This window comes from Anarrhichthys ocellatus, unplaced genomic scaffold (assembly GCF_004355925.1).
Source record: "Anarrhichthys ocellatus isolate YVR2014 unplaced genomic scaffold, GSC_Weel_1.0 scaffold3, whole genome shotgun sequence".
NCBI lineage: Eukaryota > Metazoa > Chordata > Actinopteri > Perciformes > Anarhichadidae > Anarrhichthys > Anarrhichthys ocellatus.
Window position 1 is genome coordinate 11,910,303 of NW_022280033.1, and position 12,575 is coordinate 11,922,877.

General features: G+C 40.0%; 1 protein-coding gene across 1 annotated transcript in view; it reads right to left on the reverse strand.

Moving 5' to 3' along the window:
* Positions 1-12,575, reverse strand: part of lmbrd1 (LMBR1 domain containing 1) — a 53,994-nt gene that overhangs the window by 2,364 nt on the left and 39,055 nt on the right. The window contains exons 10-13 of the mRNA XM_031874534.1: positions 12,392-12,494; positions 11,202-11,306; positions 10,959-11,108; positions 10,085-10,160 (exon numbers count right to left, since the gene is read on the reverse strand). Of these exons, the coding sequence (XP_031730394.1) occupies positions 10,085-10,160; positions 10,959-11,108; positions 11,202-11,306; positions 12,392-12,494 (434 nt within the window). The remainder of the gene's footprint in view (positions 1-10,084; positions 10,161-10,958; positions 11,109-11,201; positions 11,307-12,391; positions 12,495-12,575) is intronic.

The window sequence follows — 12,575 nt, forward strand, 5'->3', positions numbered from 1 at the left end:
GTTCACTTTGTGGGATATGGCCAAAAACCTTCGGAGAAGCTAAGTAAGGTAAGTTCAGTTTAAAACCTAAAATCACAGATTGTCAAATTTACTTTCAATATCCACTTTTCAGTATCTATAAATCATTGGGGTAAAAACTCCAAAATAAATAAAGTGACAGTAAACTGTTTTAGTTTCACTTCCACTAAGCTCTAGTACAGTCATAGCCAGAGTCCCATCCCTATATAATGTAAATGTTCTTAATTAAAAGTTTGCTAATTCACATGCTTCGCCATTCCCAATTTTGGATTCATTTATATAGAAAGCCTTGAAGGAAGGAAAGACAGGAGGAATGATTATAGACGGTAAGAACAAATAGATGTGATGAGGTGGAAGTTAGAAGAAGAATAATTGGGCACAGATAAGGGAGGAGTGAAGAAAGGACAGAAGACCGAGAGCCTGAGGAAACACAATCTTTGTCTTCAGAGACGTATGACAAGTCACTCCTCTGTGGTGGGGACTACCATCAAGAAAAACAGCACGAGGGCAATAAAACACTACTATTGCCACACAGTGTTTAGAAATGAACGTGTAGCACTTGTCATACAAAAAAAAAAAAAAAAAAGCAAATGTGAATCCCATTTTGTGTAATTTTTAAGGCAAATAACACTCCAGTAAGGCTGTATCGAAGAAGTTATGAAAGAAGCTTCAAATGTCTGTCAAATCCCATGATGCTATTGTGGTAACATAAATGTGATTTATGATGCCGTTAGATTGCTGCTAGACCCCGTTAAGTGCCTCCTTTTTGTCTGCGGCAAGCGGGAGAGCAATCAGCAGTTTTTGGAAAGCTAAGACGCCAACAAATAGGGAATAAAGCAGAATATTTCTCTCAAACATGTTGCGAGAGTAATGAACTGGCTCAGGGAACGTGACAAAAAGGGAGTTCATGCTCAAAACCGAACAATTCATTAAGCTACGGTTTACTCAAATGAAGAACGGGGGGGTGCAGATCAGCAATTTCAGCAAATGAAGTGCATGGATGTGTGGCACATGAAGGTGCTCAACCAAAAGGAAGGCGATGCAGGATGTCAGCTCCAGTAAAGGGGAGAGAAAGTGAGCACGTGGACCAGCCCAGGTGAGCTTAATCAAGCTAACAAGCCTCAGGTGTCAGCTAACTGCCGGCAGAGTTTAACCAGGACAGCCTCCAACACGGCAGCAGGGGTGTCACAATGTTGTGAATATTTGAAATTATCACATCTATCTTTTTCTTTTTCTTTTTTCCTCCAATAGATTTTGACTTTTGGACGTTATAACATTTTGAAGTTGTTGGAAATTTTCGGAAACAATCCTACGCAGCCGCCACTGGAATCTTAATTCTACCAAAAAAGTACGATACTAATAATATAAGTGTAGTCTGATCTTTATCTGCAACTGTGCATAAATACAGTTTAAACAGAAAGAATAGACATGCCGCATTCAAATGTTGATTTAGAATTTAAATGGCAATGTTATGAATGAAGCTTCAGACTATTTGGTAAAGCCCTACACTCTAGAAATTGTCACGTTGCTTCTTTTAGCATTTTTGATAGAAAGAGGGCCGGATGTCCAGTAAAGAAGCTTTGGGAATTTTTTTGACAGTCCACCAGCCCACCGATGCGGCGATCCATCGGGATTTGTCCCGGTGTGCCAGAAGGCCGGTGCACCGCTGACTACATGGAGCAGTGCCTCTGGCAATTTTGTCACTGTAACTCAAAAAGACAACCGGTCTTCTGAAAAGAGGAAAGCCATGTCACTGTCAATGTGAATAGGACTTAACCAGTTGATAAAACTGGAATGAAGTAACATTTAATGGAGCCTTGCATCATATATATCCCGTCTTACACATTGAAAAGGAAAGAGGCAAGAGCGTGACACGCAAAACAAAAAAAACAAATTGTGAAGACAGTGAACCGTAGGTTATGGCTTATGCATGTAACCCCGAATCTCTGATGAAGTAATGCCTGTGCAACTTCAACTGGGATCCTCTCAAGCGCTCCACATTGTCAAGTCAAGTGAAATTTTCAAATGAAATTCATGGCATGCATGTACTGTAGAACATTCAATAAGATCTAAAAACAATGATTTTGTATATATTAACTTCAAAATATGTGGGAGATATCTCATTATTGCCTTTGAAGTAGTAACAATGGCTATATTCTGATTGATGTCTTGCTGAAACTGTTTGTGTGTGCTTTTGATAGCTTTAGTGCAGCCATAGTCTTGAATAATCCACTTAAGAGAACATGTCTGTTTACCTGCAAGCTGACCTCATTCATCAAGCAGCAGCTTACTTACTAATGTACAGCACCAAGTGGAAAGTCATTCGAAAGTGAAAGGAGTAAAAAGTTACAAGTTATACAGTCGTAATCTATTGAATGAACATATACGAACTTGATTTCTTAACCTTTCAAACTTGGCAGAGAGAACTCTGCTCTGCAGTGTGCTGTGGCCATGAACAGCTCAAAAACTAAGCTCTGTGATCTTGAATATAAACACATCAAACCAAAAAAAACTTTGTTTATTGCTTATAAAATCCAACAGCTTTCTTTGTCTGTGGAGCAGCGCTGTGCTTTATGCCTGTGCTATCACCTTTGGAGTGTTGGCCCTCCAGTTCTTAACAGAACTTGATGCTGCTATTGATCTGGCTGGGATAGACCGGCAGGAATAATGGAAGACTTCTGAAGCTGAGTCATCCCCCGCTTCATGTGCAGGAATAGGTATTGGCAGGAATGGGGGAAAAAGCGGATGACGTCAAATGCAGAAAGTGCCAATGATATGCGTGCGGTGTCTCTCTTCAGTGCTCCAATTGTTTTTGTGTGAAAACACAGGAAGAAAGGAAAAAAGGCTTGCATGTATTAATTAACTTAGCCACGCACAATGAAACAATAAAAGGATACATATTTCAATATACTCCCAATCAGACTTGTATAGCAAAGAAAGACAAAATGCTCTGTCTGGCTATGTTAAGAGAGCCATCTGGAGCATTACCGCTAACCCTGCTGAGCTGCTCCAATCACACTGCTTCTTACACAGCTCTTCACACCGACTTCAACCCCACGAAAGGTACTATCGGACTTATACCGAGCTGCATGACATCGAGGTCTCCAGCAATACCTCAGTGTGGCTTACAATTTATTCATTAAAGTGAACTTTAAAAAAAAAGGCTTTCCCCTTTAGAGTGTTGAGTTCTGTGCTGTTTCATCTCAATTAAAGATTAGTTAGAGCAGCTCTGAAGGGGCTCGTACTTCACCGGGATCAACAGATAATAGAAGAAGCAAGTCCATCGTCATCCCCCATGACCGCTCTCTCTCTCTCCTCCAGCGCCTCAGCCATCTGTAGCTCTTCAGCTGCTCACCTGAATTGCAGGGCTCCCTCCGAGTGGGACCTACAGATGGTCCACAGCAGTGGTCTGCCTAAATATATTATCATGTACACCGCTGACCCACTTCACCTTGAAATCATTACCGCTCTCCGATAAGAGCACCGGGCGGTGTGTGTGTGCGCGAGTGCAGGTAATTTCACCTTCACTCATGATACCCGGGTGAGTGCTGCCCTGTGTAGCGTGATGCATTATGTATAACTTTCATCCTGGCATTCTACCACAAACACACGCGCACCTACACAGACATGCACACACACACACACACACACACATAGAGAGGCTTTCACAAAGTACACAATCAGCAAGCACTGATGTTCTTACACCGTATGCTTTCACTTTCTTTGCATCAACAGAGCACTTTCTTTCCAATGTCCTTTGAGGCTGCTGATGTTCCTTCAACAGGAACATCGGTCTTTTTTATATTTTGACGACGAATGTTCACCAAAAGCATCTTCTTGCTGGGTGAGATCTTACTTTTAGTAGTAGTACTCTGACCTCCAGATGCAGACACAAAAGACAATATATATTATAACCTAACGTAAACCACGGATTATACCAACAGGAAGCACAGAAAGAACATTCCAGCTATTTGCAAAGTGGTTCTTGTTTTCTCCATTAGTGTTGTTGAGTTACTTTCCTCACCAAGGTAATTGTACATCCCTAAAAGCCCATTAGAAGTAGCAGCACAAAAGCTAAGCCAATCACACAACTTGTTACCAACCCTCTCATTATTTGGAGTTGGGTTTCAGGCGTCCTGACCGATTTGTGACCTTTTGTCCATAGTTTCAACTTCTGAATGAAATATCTGGCTCTTTAGCTGCCAAATGCTACACTATGTTCACCGGCTAGTCGCTACGTCTGCTCTTTAGTGCTGGTCAGATAGTGGACAATGGGTTTATCAGAGAAGAAGTTCAATAATACTGATTAGAGCAGCTTTAAGGAAACTTCTTGAACAGAAAGTGTTCTTAATTCTATTAATTCACAGTGAAAGTATTTTGGCACAATACCAGGAAACTGTGTTTTCATTTAAAAGGTATAAGGGTTGTCTGCGGATTACAAGATGGACATTTTTCTTTCAAGAGAATAACTTTTGATTGACACATCCATTGTGATGCAAATTGCTGATGATCCCCTTGATACAAAGAGAAGTACTATTAATTTGTGTTGGGGTTGAGGGAGTCTCCTGTTGAATATTGCTTGTGCACATGACATCTCAGAGGCAACACATAACATTACGACCATCTTCCCCCTGAAGCTCTTTCAAACAATGCCGTGGAAACCGGCAAGTTGCTAGGAAACAGACAGCAGTCCATAGTGTGAAAGCACTGGACTTCAGCTCACGTTTAAAATGATGCTTAAACTGCCAGTGAGAAATTTACACAGAATGAGGAAGGCTCGAGGGGTCTTACACCAGAATATTTAGAATTTTGTCTCCAAAAGTGTCGACCTTCACGGCGAAAAATAAGAAGGAAATCATAGGCAGAGCAATGACCCAGAGGGCATTTAAAGGGAAATTGAGCTACTGCCTTCCCCCCCCAAAAAGAAGCTGGGGTTGGATTTATTGATATTAAGTGTGAGATAAACTTTCATTGCTGCAAAACTGTTTTCGCTGCCACTCCAAAAGAAATGAGGTTGTTGTTGACATCGTTCTGATTTGAATCATACCTTTACTGTAGACACAAGGCTCTGGATTTATTTCACTCAGGAGAATCTTTTGTGCTGAACACAGACTGTCATTAAGATCATTGGGCAGACTGTCCAGGGAACTAATGCAACCAATGATGGGAGTTGCAAATGTGATGATGGAGGCGTAAACGCAGTGGCAATAAACAACAGAGGAGACGCATTATCTCTCGGGTGAGGGAGTGATCATTAGAAATGGACAGATAAATCCATGATGGAGGCATCAACGAGTGAGATAAAGGCCTGTTGAAATGGATCTAATGCATTATTAACATTTGAGATCCTTAACTATTAGACAAATGTCAGCCAGAAAGAAGAAGAAAAAAAAACCCCATAAAGTGTCAGATCATCAGATCCAAGAAGGTGATAAGTAGAACATATAAAGCATATTTCCTGACAATGGCAGGTGGTAGCGGTACAGCAGACGTAGAAGAGCTTCGATGCAAGTCAGAGCTTAAGATCAAAGCAACTCGCCCACCATGAGCTCCATACTGGTAAGAATAATTTGAAAGAGCAGCCTCATCTAATGCTGAGAGTCCATTAATATAATTACTCATTAAAATAACTGTAAAATAAAGTGACTGCATATACTAAAACCATACTTGGATTTAGAGTAGTATGGGCTTAAGTTTGTATCAATGAGTGTGGACATAAAATAAAAGGACAATGATTACGTTTTTCCCCGGCTAAAGTAAACAGCTTCTAAAATAAGGAGGAAAGCAGCATGACTACCGATACTCAAGATAAAAAAACACTGCGTGTGTTGAATCGCACACTGAAGAGCACTTCAGGGTTCAGGTTTCCTTTGGCCACATCAACTAATTCCTGAGGATTCATTTCCATTTGAGTACGTACTCCAAATGAGTAATGGCGTGGTAATGACCACCGAGTAGATAATGGAGAGCTTGGCACCAAGCTCGTCAAGATGTTAGTGTCATTACATCGCTATGACCAACCGGCCAATCAGGCACCAGTTTGACTCGTGCCCTCTTGTGCCTTCAGCGGTCGTTGGATGCGGTGTCACACTAAAGGTTGTTACAAAGCGATGCCCTTCCACAGCCTCTTTTAAACCTTATGCCATTTACTACCACAGTGTATTCCCATTCCTATTCTTCACATCCACAGTGAGGAGCCTGAAATTTAGAGAATGTGAAAATGTCAATTCATATCCATGTTTGTGAATCTCTTGGTCATGCTACGGTAAAAAAAAAAAAAAAATCATCAAGATATTTCACATTTAAGTTGTTGATACGGACACTCTAGAAAAGATTGGAGTAGAAAGATTATTGAAGTACATGAGATGAGGTGGTCGGTTGAATCTCCTTTGGGCAAAAAAAACTGCTTTCTGTAAGAAAGAGTTGCACTCTTGCACCACACAAATGAGATTGTTCAGCTGTTACTTTCTCCTGCATATCAGTCGATAAAGCTTGTGATTATATTCCCTCTCAGTCACATGTGTTGTCTCTGCTTGACACTTCCTCCTCCTCATGGTAGGTGGTACAATGGCTGTTATGAAAGCAGGAGCCTTTTCCAAGATGGCCAAAATAGGATCCCTGCGCTGCTCAACGGAGCGACCAGAAATACTATTTGTCATTGTCCCGGTGACTCTGGCACCACGACTCCTCGAGCATAACAGTGTGGATTAACAGATCCCGCAATCCTTTGACATGTGCGCTCGGTAATTAACACTGAATGGGCAAAAGCTGACTTCTGGTTCTGCAAATTGAGGCTTCTGTGGTGCCGGCAACACATTTGATTTTATTTCACTTCTTTAACCCAGCTCAACTTTCACAGCTATCCTTAACTTCTCTTCTAGTCAGACACAATACAGCTTCCAGACAGCAACAAACCAAAAGGAGGAAGTGGTGCAGCATCATGGCTGAATCCGTTTGCCTCAATTGTGAGACAGGAAACTAATTATTTGCTTGAGAAAAAACAAACAACCATACAAACAAGGACAAAAATTAACTTCCACAATTCCGTCTGAATAGTCATGTAAACAGGAGTATTATGGGGGATTGTTCGTTTATGTAATCACTATATGTTGGCAGTGTTTGCATTATTGTCACATGTAAACATAGCTGGATTCATTGAATGCAACCGTATTCAATGCTTAAGTAAATGTAATTAAAGGCAGCCAAAATAATTGTGTATTTAATTTTTAAAATGTTACTTGAAGCTGTTGTAATTGCACAGGTGACTGGATCATTGTCTTTAAAATATAGTTGGTTCTCATTATACAATATAAGGGTAACATAGTGGCAAATGTGTAAATAAAGAACCGGATTCATCTGAAAGAGGAACACCATCTGGCCATTGAAATAGCAACTGCTGACTACTGCCTGCCATTTGTTTCATGAGAATAGGGCCTCCTGTATTGGTGCTGTTTGAATAGAGTGTATTATTATTATATAAGAGGTATGCTTATTTAAGACATTAGTTCATTCGCCCCTCCATGTTGTAACCTGGATATCGTCACCAACCAACTAAACCCACTGCTGATACCAATGACTTCTGGTTCTCTCTTGATTCAGCCTGTAGTTGGAACTATTCTGCCTCAAGATTACCCTATGTACTGTAAATGAACAAGGCCCCATTCAGGTCACCACATCTGTCAACCATGACAAGATCACCTTTCAGTTCAACAGAAAATCACACAAAAGGTGATTATGCATTTCTGTACACACACACTAATAAACTGACAAAACTACAACAGAATGTGGCCTTTTCTTGTCATCTAAAAAAGTACATCAGTAGTGTCAGCCAGGTGTGTCTGCAACGACCACTGGTGCAATGTTTGACTGAATGAATACAAACTAGATTACAAAGGGTATCAGACACGTTTTTAACTTGCACGTATGACGGTATAATAGCAGTCAATACAATATGTCCGCAATAATAAATGTTTTAAAGCACAAAAAACATTGGGTTAATTGATCCAGTAATATGCGAGATTAGCTGTGAACAGACATAGAGATGCACTCACACGACCGAATACATAATCTCATTCCAAAGATAATAATAATAATAATCAGTATCCAATCAGTCTGTCTAACTTCTGTGGGATTGAACTACAGGATTTCTTTTAATTAATAAATACAAGAGAATTCTGTGCTGTAGTTAAGCTGTAGTGGAGACACTGACGGTGCAGTCCACCCACTGTGTGTCTGAGACAGAAACTGAACACATTACAACCTCCTCCTGCACACTGTAGGATTTAAGAAGTACGTATATGATAAAATTCTACTTTAATGAAACATAAAGTAACAGTAATACATTTCAATTCACTTCTCAAAACTTATCTTTTCATAAAAAGTGTTTTATTACTGTGAGCACATCATCTTACTTCCAACATGCCGAATCTTTTTAATATCACTGCCTTCTATCTTGATATACTACTCTTGATGTTATATTTCTATGCATTGCAAATGCCTGATTTTTTCATAGCAGTGCTGAAAATGCTTATTTTCTCTTGTGTTTTCCTGTTCTAACCAAGTTAAGCACTTTGTAACTTTGTTTTGGAAGGTGCTGTATAAGTAAAGTTCATCATCACATTTATAGGACCACATAACGAATGGTGTGTCGTACAACGTGGCTTTGAATTTGCACTGCAGTGCTCTGAATTGAGGCATAACGAAGAGCAATCTATTCAACATCAGTCATTTTTCAACCTTGAAGACTTTGTGAACAAATGCAGCAATATCTTGCATATATCTACTACCAACAGTATGCCACCTCTTCCTGTAACTTCACCTCCACTAATACAACAGAGATTCAACAGCAATGTTATGCAAAAAACTGATCAGCTAATTAATTTGGGCAAAGCCCGTTTGCTACGATGTACAAAAACAGTTCAGCATACCCACAGGAAGTGTGTCTTCACATCAGATTACTGCAAACAAAGAATATCTCGCCTTTCATCTCTGCAGTTACTCTCCTGCCCTCTGCTTTATCCCTCTATTTTCTGCCAGTCGCTGCCTGTCTTGATGCATTTTCAGTGATGTTTGATAAAGGGAAAATTATTCATGAAAACCAAGTCAGTAATGGCTATCCCCAACATCGTTGCTGTATTCAGGTGTACTTTCCTGCCACATTAGATCCACACCAGCATGCTTCTCTTAATGGCGATGGGAGACAGTGTGAGGAACCTCGTAACAGGAGCTGACACACTGTGGCGATGTGTCGTAACATGGAACCCAAAGAACCTATAAATAATATCCGTGACTATATTGCTACAAACATACCAAGGGATACGTTTATGAAAACATACGATGCAATATTTAGGACATATCAAACATGCCTAGTATCTAATTGACTGTAAGAATGTACCTCTCCCATTCAACCGTTCACGTGAACTTTACTCTAATTATTAATGGCATATTTGACATTTAAACACATCAACACTCATTAGCTACTAATTGCAATGCAATTCTGCAGCTTCTGGGAGAGCACTTATGGCCCCACAAAAAAAAGATTTATTCCCCACACTAATAGATCTCCACCAACAAAAACGCATTTATCTAAATTATATTTAATAGACGGACAGATGGGTAAACATATAGGTAAACAGATAATATAAATAAATATAACAATTCCAACATATCCACTCCACCACCAACAAGAGCCTTACTTAAGAGTCTGGCAAATGAATAAATGATTGTATTAAAGCTCACCGGTATGAAGTATATTCACACGTTTGTGTTTTCATGGCTGATTTACTGTAATAGGTGTTGGCATGGAGACAGCAGGAGAGCACATATACTGCATTAGTAAATGTTTGTCATTGGTATTATTCCCTATAGTGAATAATGCAGGGTGATAAAGATCACTGAACAGTGTTCTACACCAAACGGTTGGGTTGTACACCATCCTTCCTTCCTTCCTTCTAGTATGGACTTGACTTGTGAGGAATGAATCTTTGATGACATGTTGTAAGTTCCTCCAACATCTCAGTGTTGGGCCGGTGCGACCTTACTGTGCTAGCAGAGATGACAGACTTACCCTCAGGCGCATCAGCATCACAGGTCTTTGTGGTGCCAAGAGTAGCATTCCCAGATGTAGAACTGGCTGAGGGCATCTGACTCCGATCAGAAAACACAAGAGGCATGCATCTGTTTAGTAACGAAACACTACAAACCACTGCATGCTGTACAAACTAAGCGTGGCTTTGACAATAAGGACCGTTAAATCACAACCTCTGGACATCTATAATACTAGAACTGCACCCAACAGCAGCAGCCTTTTACTCATAAATGATAAAATGACAAAATAAAAAAAACATTGGTTCCATATGATGCCTGAGTTTTGCCATTGTTAAATTAAATAAATAGACATAATTCAGATCCTAACAGAGGCATTTTTATTTCAGAATAACTTTCACTGAAAAAGATAGGAATGTACAAGATCACTAAATTAACTATATATATATATATATATATATATATGCTAGGCTGGTATAAATTACACTGAATGTATTCAAAGTGAACAGACAGCAGCAGAGAGGAATACGCCAGTGAGTCATATAGAGCTGCTTCTTTATTCTCATTTAGAAAGAGGATGGTTCAGCAAAAACAACACTGTGTGGTTCATTTCAATTATGGTGTTCAAAATATTTTTTCAAAGCGAAGGATAAACGCAAGGGTGAGAGAGAGAGCGAGAGCGAGAGAAAATACCGGCAAACAACAGACCTACACAGTAAAAGCCGTATATAATATAGAATACAGAAAGAACAAGAGTTTGAAAGCCCCGCTATCACCCAGCTGGGACCGGAGTGGTTTGAACCTGCTAACTGGCCAACACTGCCACCATTAGAGGCCCGTCCTCAGAGCTAGTTCTCAGAGCAGACTAGAAATACAACATGTACGTTGTTCCTCACCTGTACAAGATACTTCTGGCTGCCATACATGACGTATTGTGGGGCTAGGCTGTAGATCATGTAGCTGGTGTGAAGGACAATCAAGAGAAGAATCATACAGAGGAACAGCAGAGCCTGGGGGCGAGTTTTCTTTGGTCGGATTTTGTACAGCTGAAATACAAGAACATGTTGATATTGTTAGCATCAATGATAATATTGGGATATTTGCATAAAGTTTGACACAGAAGTAGTGTCTTAGCTTACCCTTATCCAGAAGAACCAGATGCCCATGTTGCGAATGCCAGCCATGGAAGTGACCACAAAGTACATGGTGATGACTGTGATCAGGATGTAATCCAATGGGAAGACCTATGAAGCCAGGGACAGAGGTCAGCTACATCACACACACACACACACACACACACACACACACACACACACACACACACACACACACACACACACACACACACACACACACGTAGAGGCCAAACATTTAGGCTGCTTTCCTCTCAAGGTTGCTTCGAGCTGTTGAACTACCATCAACAGCAATTAGTCTAGCCCGACTAATCTAAAGCAGAGCTAGCTGGTCACTGTGCAGCGCATTTAGACATTGTTAAAACTGTATTCCTACCCTTTTACTTTTAAATATATATAAATAAATATTATTGATTATGTTTTGCAACCTGTAATGCTCTGATTTAATTCCTTAAATACCAAGGTCATACATCTAAACACTGGCCGTAGACGGTTAGTCAATGCTACTGTCTATGAAGCAATTCTTAAATGCTCGGAGCTGTCAGTCATTTCTCTCCCTCTACATTCTGCTGTTGAATACCAAGTTTAACTGAAAGGCAGCAATGACCTGGAGGCAACAGTCGTGATATAATGTGTGCATCTCAATGGGTTTATTTTTTGGGGCAATATCACATTAAAATATAAAAAGGTATTAAATGGGATACAAAGATTCACATTGTGGTTTTATTTTTTTGCCCTTTTTAATCTGATTTCAAGATTGATAAATACCCAGAATATTTAAGCTCCAAGTTTCCCATCAACCCCCAGACACAACACTGACCTCGAGACTTTAAAAAACTAATAAACATGATTCCCTTTTTATTTTATTTATAGGGCACAAACACACAACAGGAAATACATTTTGATTCATTAACCAGTTTTCAAGAGGTCATGCCTTAGATTACAAAATGCTAAATCATGTAATTAGAATTTGATTTATGATATTTTATGATCGGACAGCAGTGTGATTTGTGCCTAATGCAGATATTGTAAACGTACTCACCATTCATCTTTTATACACTGCGCTATACTGAGAGACCTTTTATTTCTGAATGTGGTTGACAGAGAAAGGTTTATAATGGATCCTGATCGGATGCACACTGTAGGCTCCTCCTGAGTAATCATCTTTTGGTCGAGAGCGATGAGAGGATACTCACAGGCTGTAAGGCTAACAGAAGCTCATTGAGAGGATTGGTTAGGTTGGTGCCAAAGATGATGAACCCAGAGCTGATGCCCGCAGAGTGGAGAGCTTTATCCAAACTGAAACACACACGAAAGACTTGTTTAGACATTTCCAGCGTGACACTCGATATATAAACACAACTATCACATTGTCACACT